Source organism: Mus caroli, chromosome 6 (genome assembly GCF_900094665.2).
Source record: "Mus caroli chromosome 6, CAROLI_EIJ_v1.1, whole genome shotgun sequence".
Classification (NCBI taxonomy): domain Eukaryota; kingdom Metazoa; phylum Chordata; class Mammalia; order Rodentia; family Muridae; genus Mus; species Mus caroli.
Window position 1 is genome coordinate 29,705,694 of NC_034575.1, and position 13,743 is coordinate 29,719,436.

At 47.3% G+C, this 13,743-nt stretch overlaps 1 protein-coding gene across 1 annotated transcript in view; it reads left to right on the plus strand.

Moving 5' to 3' along the window:
* Stra8 (stimulated by retinoic acid 8) overlaps positions 1 to 13,743 on the plus strand; it is an 18,712-nt gene that overhangs the window by 1,616 nt on the left and 3,353 nt on the right. Inside the window, exons 3-8 of the mRNA XM_021165627.2 lie at positions 5,641 to 5,838; positions 8,253 to 8,328; positions 8,780 to 8,864; positions 10,828 to 11,106; positions 11,782 to 12,067; positions 13,208 to 13,281. Coding sequence (XP_021021286.1) covers positions 5,647 to 5,838; positions 8,253 to 8,328; positions 8,780 to 8,864; positions 10,828 to 11,106; positions 11,782 to 12,067; positions 13,208 to 13,281 — 992 coding nt within the window. The 5' untranslated portion in view covers positions 5,641 to 5,646. The remainder of the gene's footprint in view (positions 1 to 5,640; positions 5,839 to 8,252; positions 8,329 to 8,779; positions 8,865 to 10,827; positions 11,107 to 11,781; positions 12,068 to 13,207; positions 13,282 to 13,743) is intronic.

Below are 13,743 nucleotides of genomic sequence, written 5' to 3' on the forward strand. Positions count from 1 at the left end.
GGGGCTCCTAGGGCGTGCGTGGGGATCACCGGGGGCTCCTAGGGCGTGCGTGGGGATCACCCGGGGCTCCTAGGGCGTGCGTGGGGATCACCCGGGACTCCAAGGGCGTGTGTGTAGGGGTTACCCGTGACTCCTAGAGAGTGTGTAAGTCACTAGTGACTGCTAGAGTGTGCGCGTGGATCACCCACGACTCCTAGAGAAGGGGGTGTTACCCGTGACTCCTAGAGGATGTGTGTGGGTCACCTGCGACTCCTAGAGGATCTGTGCATCACCCGCGACTCCTAGAAAACGTGTGGTGGTCACCTGCGACCCCTGGGGGGTGGGGCGGGGAAGCGGAGCCAGCGGGGAAGTCACCTGCGACTCCTAGAGGATCTGTGCTGTGTGTCGTTCTCCTAGAGCATGTGTGGGTCACTTGTGACTCCTAGAGGATGTGTGGGTCACTTGCAGCTCCTAGAGGATGGGGCGGGGGTCACCAGCGACTCCTAGAGGATGTGTGTGGGGGGGTCACCTGCGACTCAAAGAGGATCTGGGCATCCCCGCGACTCCTAGAGGATGTGTGTGTGGAGGGGGTTCACTTGCGACCCCTAGAGGATGTCTTCGGGTCACTTGAGACTCCTAGAGAATTGTGGGGGAGGTCACTTGCGACACCTAGAGGATGCGTGTGGGGGTCACCAGCGACTCCTGGATGATGTGTGGGAGTTGCCTACGGCTCCTAAAGGATCTGTATGTCACCTGCGACTCCTAGAGTGGGGGGGGGTCACCCCGACTCCTCGAGGATGTATGTGGATCACTTGTGACTCCTACAGGATGTGTGCTGGTCACCTGCGACTCCTAGAGGATAAGTGTTGGGCCACCAGGGACTCTTAGAGGATGTGTGTCACTCAGAACTTATAGAGCATGTGTGTGTCACCTGTGACTCCTAGAGCGCATGTGTGTGGGTCACCTCTTACTACTAGAGGATGTGTGTGTGGATCACCCACGACTCCTAGAGCCTGTGTGGGTCACCTGAAACTCCTAGAATGTGGGGGAGAGGGTCAACCATCGACTCCTAGAGGATATGTGTTTTACTCATGACTTCTAGAGAGTGTGTGGGTCACCCATGACTCCTTGTGTGTGTGTGTGTGTGTGTGTGGTGTGTGAGCAGCGATTCCTAGAGCATGTGTATTTATATCACCCACAACTCCTTCATGTTTGATAGTGATATTGGATTTTTACATAATCATAATCATTTTTACATAATCATAAGCATAAGGAATCGAAGGAAGCCCAAGTATATTATATAGCATATTGCTCCTTTCTACCTACCACTTGCTAATAAGAAGGCTCACACGCAAGGGGTTTTCAGAGATACTTAAAAAATTTGAAAGTTTTCTGAAACCTAGAAAAAAAATAAGATCACTTATTTTTATTTAATCTAGGGAAATAAAAGAAAGTAATTAATTTAGTTCAGCTGGCTTGTCCATTCGTTTTGCTTGTTGGATCGAGACAGGTGTGTCTCACCACATCTAATCTTGGGGAACTTTACAAATTGTCAGTTCCGAGTTGGTATTCAGTGGAGTTTGGATAGAAAAAAATCTTCGGCTATAAAAATGTGGTCTGGGTTGGGCAGTGACGGACACACTAATAATCTCAGCACTAGGGAGGCAGAGACAGGCAGTTAGTTCTCTGTGAGTTTGAGGCCATCCTGGTCTATAGGATGAGTTCCAGGACAGCCAGAGCTACAGAGTGAAATCAAGTCTCAAAAAAGGGGCAGAGGACAAGAGAAAAGCCTGTTTTAGACCTTGGCATAGTGGTAGACATTAGTCACCCCATCACTGAGGAGGCTGAGGCACAAGGATCGTGTGTTCAAGGTCAGCTAGGGCTACTTAATGAGACTGGAATCAAGTCAAATGAGAGCATTTAGCTTGCAGTCTACTGAAGGGCTTTTTGCCTCCTCGTTACAGGTAGAGAACTTAAGATCTAGAGAGTTCTTGGCCCATTTTGGTCATATGGCTGGCTAAATGAGCTAGCAATGTGACTCCGGCCTTATACGCACCCAGAAGCTGGCCTGCCATTCCTTACACAGCAGGACCATGTGTTGTATCATCTCTGAAACACCCTACTCATCCTCCACCTAGATTTCTCTTCTCTTTCTTTTTTTCTGTCTTTTATTTTAGGTAAAATCTTGATATACTAGGTAACACTACCTGTAATTAATTTTTAATTGTTTTTTTTTATTTATCATACAAAATAACGAATTCATGGCATGTTTATGTTGCTTTTGCTTTATTTTGTTTGCTTAGTGTTTTCTTTGTCTTTTTCTTTTTGTTGTTGTTAGTTGGTTTTGTTTTTTCTTTTTTATTGTTTTTTGGGGGGTGATGATTGGTTTTGGTTGTGGTTTTGGGATTCTTTTTTTGGTTTTGGGTTGTTGGTTTGTTTTTGTTTTTGTTTGGGTTTTTGGTTGGTTGTTCTTGAGAGGGGCTGTTGATGTGTTTGTTTGAGGTGGTCTCATGTATGTCAGCTCAGTCTTGAGCTTGCTGTGTAGGTAAAGATGATCGTGAACTTTGGACACTCTGCTTCTCGAGCGCCACCCGCCTGGTTTTCTGGTTCTGTGGCGTTGGGGACTGAAGCCAGTGCTTTGTCCACGCTAGCTAGGCAAGCAGTCTGCCAGCTGATCTACGTAGCCAGCCCAAGTCTGGGAATTTCTGAGACAGAATCTCCCTTCTTAGTCTAGACTGGCCTGGAATTCTGGGCCATCGTTCTGCCTCTGCCTACCAAGCACTGGGATTACAGCTGGGAGCCGTTATTCTCTCTCAGAGAAAAATATCTTCAGCTAGGGATAGTAACACAAACCTCTAATCCGACTACTTGGGAGGCCAAAACGGGAGGATCCTGCGTTTGAGGATAGGCCAAGGTACAGTCTTGAGACTCGAAAACAAAATCACCACCACCACCACCACCACCACCACAACAACAACAAAATCAGTACTTTCCTTCAAACTGGTATCTCCATCCTGAGTTCCCTGCATCCTGGGTCATCTGGGTGTGTACATTCAGTCCTCTGGCCGTGCCAGTCTCTGCGAGTAAGCATGGGACTTTGCTGCCCCTGTATCATCTCTCTCTTCTCTTCTTAGTCAGCAGGTGTACAGTATTGGTTCCCATGGCTCTTTAGCGCATCTCTAATTGGTCGCCTCTCACTGTGCCTGTTAAGAACCGAATTGGTGAAATAGTGAATGCTTGGAATACAAACCGTTCTGTATGGCTAGGGAGAAATAAAATGCTGATTCTTCTCCTGCTCTGCTCTGTGTTTTCCTCTTAAGCCTCATTGCTCTTGCCTTCATTAATCACTGCTGCTGTTCCTTCTAACCTGGGATCTTTGTCTTAGCAGGGCAGTCAATGTGATTCTTTGTTTCAATTTGAAAAGGCAGTGCAGACAGGGGTGTTGGCCAGAGCCACATCTACCTGCAGGTGCCTGCATTTTGCCACATGATTGGAAGGATGCCAGCAACGCCTGGGAGATGGAGCCTCACCAAGGGTCTCGTGGGCAGATCTGAATTTGAGGCCAGCCGAAGCAAAGCAAAAGAAACAGAGAACAAGCCAGCTCTAGATGGGTAGAAACCAGGGCTGAGGACAGATATGTGATGTTCTAGGTGACAAAAGTGACAGGAGGCTGCAGCATGGGGGTCAGTGGGCAGAAGAGGGAACATTTCTCCCGTTAGAGAACCATGCAAGGGATGGGCTTGCGTGCCGAAAATCCCGGCTCTCTGGAAGCTGAGTAAGGAGAGTTCCGGGTCAGCCTGGGCTACTCAGCAGACTCATGGGCCTGGGGTGGGCGCTAGCGGAAGCATATCTTCAGAACTTTCTGGAGTTTTTAAAAGTGTTGCAAGCTGATGTGCTTTTCCTAGTGTTGGAGTCCCAGGCTATGCAGACTCTCTATAGACCTGACTCCTTGAGCTGCTGAGGGGAGATTTCTTCATACATCTTAATCTATGAGGGTTTTTAAAGAAAAGGGTTTGTTCTGTTGTGACACTTTAGGCACAGCCAGGAAGTGCTCTATCATCAAGATACACCCCTAGCTAAAATTTTCTAAAAGAATATATGCGTTTGTAGAGGGGGGGGCAGTACGTGAAAATATGTGCCCACTAGTGCCCCTAGAACCAAGAGCTTTGGATGCCCCCTGGAGCTGGAGTTAGAGGAGGTTATAAGCTGCCTAATGAGAATGCTGGGACTTGAACTTGGGTCCTTAGCAAGAGCAGCAAGCACTCTTAACTACTGAGCCTACTCTCCCTCCCCTAAAACAGTTTTGTTTTGTTTTTTAAACTTCACTTCTTAGTTGGTGGGCACAGACACACACTTGTAATGCCAGGATTCAGGACGGTTTGGCAAGAACATCTTGAGTTCATGGCTGTCTTCGGCTGTGTGATAAGAACCTGCCCTACACATACACAACCACTTATTGACCTTAAGTTTACACTGTAGTAGGTCCCCCACTCACTGTATGCTAGGTCACCCATTCTTAGCACAGCACTAACTTCAGTCCTGCCTTCCCTTTTCCCATCCCGAGGAGATTTCGGAGGTATTTTTCCAGGGCAGGGTCTCTCCACACAATCACAGCTACTATTGACCTGGACCCAAGTGCATTACTGTTCAGTCTGGGAAGCTCAAAGAGCAAGATGCGCTCACCATGCAAGCTTTACAATCTGAGCTCTTCCCTGGAATCCTGAAAAGGTGAAAGGAGAGAACTCGTTCTATATGGCTATCCCCTGACCTTCACGCATGCGCACTCCCCCCCCCCAACACAAATTAATAATGCTAAATAAAAACATTCGGCCTGGCCTTATGTTCTGGTATATGCCTTTAGTTTCAGCAATCCAATAGCAGGGATGGATGAGTTCAAGACCAGCTAGATCTATATAGGGAGTTCCAAAGCAGGCCCTTAAAAGTTTGGTCAGAAAAAGATAGACCTAGGCCCCTGTAAGGGACAACAGCAAATCCAGGTCAATAATAATAATAATTAGGAGAGACGATCTTTGGGAAGTTGCAGAAAGTCTTTGCTGGTGATGACAAGGGGGCAGCTTGCAGAAGGCCACTGAAAATCACTCAGCTGTCCTTTGCTATCTGCCAGCCTTTACCCTCCTCCCAGGGGCAGAGTCTCCTGGCTTCCTACTTAGCTCCTGACCTGGGAGAACCTAAGGCTGATGGAGGAGATCAAGGCCACAATGCCAGGTAGCCCGTGGGGTTGCTCTGTTGCCAGTCTCACTCCTTAAGCTGGGCAGTGAAGACTGACAACCACAGTGAGAGCAAGTTAGGAGACAGTCTCCCTCCTGTGGTGGAGACAAGAACTGCACATTTCTCCAGGGCTCCCACCAGCCAAGCAGTTTTCTTGGCCATGGGCATTGGGAAAGCTTCAGATTCCGTACAAGTCAAGAGGGTTTGGGTATAGTCTTTCATGACTCACCGGACAACTGGAAATCCACTGTAAATGGTTTGTAATTTTAGGAGCCAAGCTCCCGTAGGAGATTTGGGGTTACTTGTGGCTTATTGTGGGTCTTGGTTATATTCACTGCCTTGCGAGCTATGTCCTTTCTGTCTGCTCTGTCTGCCTTCCTCAACGTTGTATCTCTATTATGCAAGGCTAAAGGGGGGTATATTATGTTGTAGATTATAATGGCCACCCCTGGAGAAGGCAACCAACCCAGTGATGATGGGGCACCCCAGCCAGTGGCGCAGCTGCAGAAGCTTGAGCCCCGGGTGGTCCGCAGACGCCTGTCCCAGGCCCGCCATCGAGCCACCCTGGTAGGGCTCTTCAACAACCTAAGGAAGGCAGTTTTCTCCCAGTCTGATATCACAGCCTCAAAGGTACAGGGACTTGGGGATAGTGAAACGTGTCTCCATATGATAGGACTGTAAAGTAAGGACTGGCCTAGAGCTGCCAGCCCTGATGCCCATAGGCAAACTGTCAAAGCCTGGCTTCTCTGCCAGCATCCCAGCAGCCTGACCTGAGAGGGGAAACTATGGGCTGGAGGGAGATCATGTGGTTACTTGGTGGGCAAGAGTCATCTCCAATGGATGCTCTGGGAACCTGTATATCTATCTACACACACATACACACACACACACACACACACCATATACATACGTACAATACAAATACTAGAAGTGAATACACACTTGGCACTCATATGCAGGCTCAGTATGCCTGTATCTCGAGGCACACATTTGTCTTTTCCTACCCTTTTTGTTTCTTGTTGATGCTGATGTTTGAGGCAGTCTTCATGTAGCCCAGGCTGACCTAGAACTTTCCAGAGAATAGACCCTCCTTGAAATCACACCCTCCTGCCTTTGCCTCCCTGGGTGCTAGGATGATGTTAATCACACCAAAAAAAGTAAAGACCATCACCCCAGATTCTTTGGTCAAATTAAACAAGTTTTATTTTCTATCTGTTAGGGCTATCTCCCCCAAAAGTGAGATTTGGAAATACAGCATTGAACACAGGAGAGGGAGGGTAGGTTTATACAATCCAGACTAGGGAGGTTTCAAGGGTTGGGGGATTTCCAGAAGAACTTTGGTTACATAGGAACTTGGCCGAACATTTTAAAATTTGGCAGAGCATCTTATCAGAGTATAATCAAGGTGTGAGTTCAACTCCACGGGGCAGGGAAGATGTCCAATTTCAGAAACAGGTTAAAGCACAGTCAAGTTGAATTTTTCAGGAAGTAGAAATGAACATGTTCTGACCTTATAACAAAATGGCTTAAAATGGAGTCAGGTTGGTCCATCAGATGACAGGTGTGTACCACACAGCTCTTTCTCTTCTCGGTTATCTTTTTTAGCTGCTAATTAACAATACATTAATTAATTAATTATTGTCCAGAGACTGGAGAAAGGCCTGGTAAGTGGGGTGTTGGTAGAAGAAATCAAGTTAATAATGATGAGAGCATTACAGGCAGGCACAGTGGAGAGTCCCTGTATTTCCTCATGTCTTAACAGAGGCTGGAGGAGGAGAGGAAGGCAGAGAGGAGAGGGGAGGGGAGACACTTGCCCTCTGGTAGAAGGCAAGGCCAAAAAGTTCCCACTCCAAGCCTGACTCTTTTCACATCTCCCTGCCTGAGCTCTTCATACCCAGGAACCCGTTCCCAGTTGGTTGGTTTCCTTCCAGGGATGGTGCCTTCAGCAAAGCAACAATCAGAGCCGTTTCGTTTTCTGTGACTAGAATTGCCAGAGGATTCCCAGTTTGGGGTGAGGTAGGAAGACACCTTAGAAGAGCTCCTGAGTAGGCCTAGGCTTCTGTGGAAATTTGAGAAGGGTAGCTCCTGGCCACTTGGTACAGGGCTCCAACTGATACCTGTACTGTTTCCAGCTGCAGGACCCCCCCCCCCACAGACCCCCTACCTGCCCTTGGAAAGGTGAGGGGCTGGTGAGTAGCGAAGGAAAGCCAAGTTTGGGATTGTGGGGTGAAAAGTGGGGTCTCTACTGAGAAACAGGGCTCAGAAGAGAAAATTTCACACCTTTGCTGGCTTCTGGCATCTTCCACCCATCCCTGCCATCCCTTGGCTTGTAGTGATGGCAGGAAATTCCGAATTCAAATCCACAGCACATTTGCTATTTTTAAATATGTTTAGATCACATAAAATATTTTAATTATTTTCTTCTTTTTTGTCTTAAACAGGGTCTCATGTATCTCAAGGTTGACCTTGAACTCAATTTGCAACTGACATTGAACTCCGGATATCCTTCTGCCTCTACCTACTGTGTTCTGGGATTATAGGCATATGCCTGTAGCTAGCTACATATCGAGCTATATACCTAGCTACACAGAGTCTATGAATTCAGAAAATAAACATTTTGAGAAAAAGATACTGAGTTGCACATGGTCACAGCGTGAGCAGAAGTCTAGTGGGCCTTTGTACAAACCTGGGGTTGACATTCAGTCTGCTGATCCCCCGTGTCATAGTGCCCCACCTGCAAGCAGCCTGTGCACACATCTGTGACCCTACAGCTGCTGCCACTGGGGTCGTTTTCTCAACACATCTTATTCCCACTTTGGTATTTCAGTGAGCATCCATTTATAGAATGCAAACATGTCCCCATACCTTCTGTGCACTGGGACCAACTTCCTATCCATTCCACAGACAAGGCCAAGGATGGGACTTGTGGGGGGTCGGGGGCAGGGAGTATGGCCTCAGTGTGACAAGGGTTTCCTGGGCCCATAGAGAAAAGGGTTCCAGCAGTGAAAGGCTGTCTTTTCAACAATGTCTGTCTGTGTCCTCAGTGGCAGGTACTGAATAGGACAAAGATTCATATTCAGGAACAGGAAGAAAGCCTGGATAAGTTGCTGAAGCTCAAAGGCAAGAGACCCCTCCCTAGAGACGGCTGCCTCTGGCTTTCCAGGGAAGGCAGAGATGCGTGTTAGGAACCTACCGTGTGTCTGGCCCTGTGCTTTAGCCATAGCTGGACCCCACCCCAGAGAATTTGCACCCTGGCAGCATGGGCAAGGGTCCCCAGACTCTGTGGGTTCAATGGGTTCCCTAATGGGACACAGCTAAAGGCATCGGACCTCAGCTTTAGGGCCCAGAGAGGAAGTCGACTAGTATTTGACCTGAGTCTCCCCTCATGCCTTGGAGGAGACGTGGGAAATGGCTCTGCACGCTCTAAAGCTGGGAGGGTCTGGGTTTTCTGTGCCTCCACTCCCCTCCTTCTGGGATCCCTGGACTAGACAGGCAGGAGAGACCCAAAGGTCTATTGTTTTTTGGGTTTTTTTCCCTCTCTTTATGACTCTTGCTCTCCTGTCCCCAATAGCATCCTTCAACCTGCAAGATGGGAATCCCAACAGCTTAGAGGAGGTCAAGGAAGAATATGCCAGAATGTACTCTGAGAATGACAGGTGAGACCTGGCAGATACTGGAGCCGGGAGCCTTCAGTGCTGTGTGACAGCAGCTTCCAGTGAGCAAGGCCATCGGGGTTGCTCTCACTACTTACAGCTGTCCCATTCCTTACAGCCTTAACCTTCCTTCATCCTCATGGCCTGCCTTGGGTAGTCTTCCTAAATGATGCGTGCTTATTACAGAATTTAGAAAAAATGTGGGACTGTGTATCATCTCACCTCTCTGAAAATTCACGTTAACTCTGATGGATGTCCACCCATCTGATAACTTTATGTTTTTCACACTACTTTAGAGAGCGTTTACCCATATATCTTGGCAAGTGTGTGCGCGTGCGTGTTATGCTTGTATACATATGTGTGTGTATATGTATATATACATATAGATGTATTATGTGGAAGACTATGCTGACATCATAGTCAAGCTTGAACAGAGAGACTGGTTTGGGAAATGTCTTTCTATGTTTGCCCCACTGTTAGTCACTTTCTTCACCACTGTGACCCAGGCACCCGAGAGACCCCACAAAGGAGGGAGCACTGGTTTTGCTCACAGTTGCAGAGTTCAGTCCATAGTTGCTTAGCTCCATGGGCTTGAGCAGGATATCATGGCAGCAGAAATGTGGAAGAGGGGGGCTCTTCAGCTCACAGAAGACAGGGAGCAAAGAGAGGGATAAGAAGGGGTCAGGGACAAAGCCCCACCCCAGTGACCTATGTCCTCTAGCTAGGATTTACAATCTTATGTGTCCAGGGTGTTCCACAATAGTACCACCAACAGAACAAAGCCCTCACACATGAGACTTTTGGGGGTAAGGGGAAGTTCACATGTAAACTGTAAGTGAAGTCAAGTCTACATTTACGTTTTTCACTGCTGGTGTTTTGCGTGATGTGTGGGTATATTCTCTGCCTGTGTTGTGGTCAGAAGATGACATAATGCCCCTTTCTCATGCATGGAACCTGCAGGCCCCAGACCACATCTTGTACTTGAGGGGCAACCGTCAAGCCCTTGTTGTCTCCACTGGACCCATGGCATGTCAGTCTCTAATGGCATGATATAGATCCAGGTGGGCCTCTGATGAGACCCAGAATGCAAGTCATGTCTTCCCCCACACCAGAGAGGGCTGTGATCGATTGGCTGTTATAGCCCACCAAAATCTGTGACATTATGGTATTGGTCAGGTTTTTTTTTTTTTTTCTTTTTGGTGTGAATGCTTAGAACATTTATTTTGTTCTCTGTACGTTTTTCCTCTGGCTTCCAGAATTTTATTTTATTTCTTAAGTTAAATGCTTAAAGTTATTCATTTTTATTTTATATGGATGGGTGTTTTTGCCTGCATGTACCTGTAGTAGACTTGGAGACTGGATGCTGGATCTCCAGGACTGGAGTTATAGATGGTTATGAAGAGCTATGTAGGTGCCGAGAATTGAACTTAGGTCCTCTTGGAAGAGCAGCCAGTGCTCTCTTAAACACAGAGCCACCTCTCCAGCCCTGTTTTCCAAACTTTTAAGTAACAAATATGTATTATAGCCTTTGTGAAATAATTTTTGAATATATTAAATATATATTAATACTTAAGATTAACTAAATTAAAAATATATTAAATATTAACTATATTATAGCCTAGTGGAAATTTTTGTTAAAAATCAAGTTACACCATGTGAAGATGTTAAAAAAAAATGTGTCAAGAAGAAACCGCCTCCAGTCTCCCTTCATACAGACTTTATCACTTTCTTGTTCACAGAGAAATCAAATGAGATAAGCACATGCTTTTTCTTCTATAACCTGTAGGTATGGTAAATTGACTGACTTTCAAACAATGCACGAGCAATCTTGTATTTGTCAGAGCCACTTGGCTATTATCTATATATTTGCATTACACAGCTAGTAAAATTGTATTATGAATTTCAGTGTGTGCACTCACTGGTGAGATTTGCCAAGCACCCTCTTGATTCTGTATCCCCCCCCCAGTGTATTCCTAAACAGCTTTCTTCAGGACAGCCCCCCTGAGTGGTTCCCCTCTGAGGCTGTTGGACCGGATGCTGAAGAAGAAGGAGAAGAAGAAGGAGAAGAAGAAGGAAGAGGAGGAGGAGGAGAAGGAGACGAAGAAGGAGAAGAAGAAGAAGAAAACGGTGAAGAGAGAGAGGGAGAGGAGTACCAGGAAGAGGAAGAAGAGGAAGAGGAGGAGAAAAAAGTCAATCTCTCCCACTCCTCCTCCACTCTGTTGCCGGACCTCATGGAATTTGAACGGTAAGAACAACTGGGTGGGATGCTTTGTGCACGCAGGGGGATTCTATGAGCAAGGGGACAGACACTCCAGCTGGCGTGGATGGCAGCCTCCAAGCAGGCATGATTCAACCCAGGTTCCAAAGAGCAGTTGCTGGGAGTTGTTTTTCATACTCCTTCGACCACACACTCATCTCAGAAATCTACTTTTGGAAATTGAGATCTGGGCCACAACTGCTCTTATATAAAGAGAGTGCCTGGCTTGCTCAAACTTCTAATTACTCCTCCACAGACTTAAGACCCTCTAGCAGCCATATTGGCTTCCAGAGGCACGGAGGATCACTCCATACGGAACTGAATCTTTCAAGCCTGAAATTAAAGCAGGACTGTAGCAGGCCTGATATTTTATAGTCTCAGAATATACCCATGGTGAGGAGAGCTAGAGCAGCCATGGTGAGGAGGGCTAGAGCAGCCGTGCCTTGTACAAGGCAAGGAGCTTTGGGAGCAGAAGAAATGAGAGAGGCACAAATCCATGTCCCCCATGGCCCTCAAGATGACTGCTGCATCTATAAGGCCAGGGGAAGGCAGACACAAAACTATGTTGTTGATAAACCAAGGGACGGTGGCCAAGGCAGTGAGCTGTGGCCTGATCATAAGCGTCTGACTGCGTGTCTGAGGGACAGACCATGTCTGTTTCAGGTATCTCAACTTTTACAAGCAGACCATGGACCTCCTGACCATGAACAGCATCATCTCTGCACATGAAGTGACACTCCCTATTGTCTCTGCCGCCATCTCCCACCTGTGGCAGACTCTCTCTGAGGAGAAAAAGGCCAGACTCCTGCAGGTGTGGGAACAGCAGCACAGCGCCTTCGTAGACCTCACCGAGGCCTGTCTAGAGCTGGCCGGGGTGGAGGGCAGCATGAAGGACAGCGGTGTGGACAGCCAGGGAGCAAGCTGCTCGCTGGAGTCCACCCCAGAAGAGGTGAGCAGCCCCCGTTGGGATGGCCCTTTGCCTTGAGCAGACCCTGTGAGATGGCCCTTCGCCTTGACTTCCTCAGTGTCCCTCAGCAGGTGACTCCTGAGAGGGCTTTGTGTGTGTGAGGAGAATGAGTGGCCTCCCAATCTGAAGTACAAATCAGTTTTCTTTGAATACAACTCAGAAGAAAGCAGGTTCAAAACTATCTAAACAACGAATGTATTCTCATACTATTGATCATTGTAATTCTTCTTCTTTTTGTAATTCTTATCTTACAACACGATGAAGGAAATGCCTGCAGAGAAGTAGGTCACTGTGTCGGCCATGCGTCTCTCAGGCCGGAGAGTTACTCAGTGGTTCTTAACTTACTTATTCCTGGTTCAGAACTCCCACGGTGTTCACAAAGTTCTTTTATGAAGCAGACAACTGTTAATACTATCAACATATTTGAGTTTAATTCACTCATATTCATACATACATACATACATACACACACACACATGAGTACAGGTGCCTACAGAGGCCAAAGGACACCAGATCCCCTAGAACTGGAACTAGAAGTAGTTGTGAACTGACCAATGTAGGTTCAAGGAACCGAACTTGGGTCTTTCCCAAGAGTCCTATGCGCTCTTAGCTGCTGAGCCATCTCTCCAATACCTGAAGCCCAAGTTAAAGAGTTTTGGAATGGACAGACGTTTGACTGTGGCGGTTGTGACTTGTTTTATAAAAGAGAGTTTGAAAAAAGCTCTTTGCTGGCCTTGCCAGTGAATGAACAGGCACTGGGAGCCAGCCCTCCTCAGCCTCACCTTGATGCAGCTCTTCGGGATGAGATGTGCTTGTGGGTTGTAGACTTGACTATAACTCCACCTGGAGAGCTTTGGATTGCCCTTTTCTGGATGTAAATTGAGGCTTAGCTTTTTTAGGGGTGGGGATAGCAGTCCCCAGCTCTTTCTCTTCCTTTTAGTAAGTCCCTGGGACGATCACTGATCAGAGACCATGAGTTTGGTGCTGGATGTGACATGTGTGCCCTTCAGATGTCCAGGATGCTACGAGAGAGCCTGTTTGCCTCCCTTGGCGCAGTAGCCCTGGGCATGCAGCTGACTGCAGTGTTAGCTCTGACACAGGTAATGATGTCCTTTCTTTCAGATCCTTTTTGAAGATGCTTTTGACGTGGCAAGTTTCCTGGACAAGAGCGAGGCCCAGCATGTGTCTAACATCAGGTAAGGAAGGTGGCATAGGGAAGTGTGTACGTATGTTTGCGGGTGTGAGATTACATCTGGGTGAGGGTGTGGTATACATGTGTCCATATGTGAAGTTGTGTGAGTGTGTGTATAGGTGTGAGAAGGCTGTGTTAGGATGAATGTGACTGTGCATGTGAGTGAGTGTGTACAAGTGCCTCATTCCTGGGGTGTTTGCAGTTACTCTTCTGCATCCCACAGATACACACATTACCCCAGATGCACACATAACCCCAGATACATACATAACCCCAGATACATACATAACCCCAGATGCACACATAACCCCAGATACACACATAATCCAAGATGCACACATAACCCCAGATACACACATAACCCCAGATGTACACATAACCCCAGATGCACACATAACCCCAGATGCACACATAACCCCAGATGCACACATAACCCCAGATGCACACATAACCCCAGATGCACACA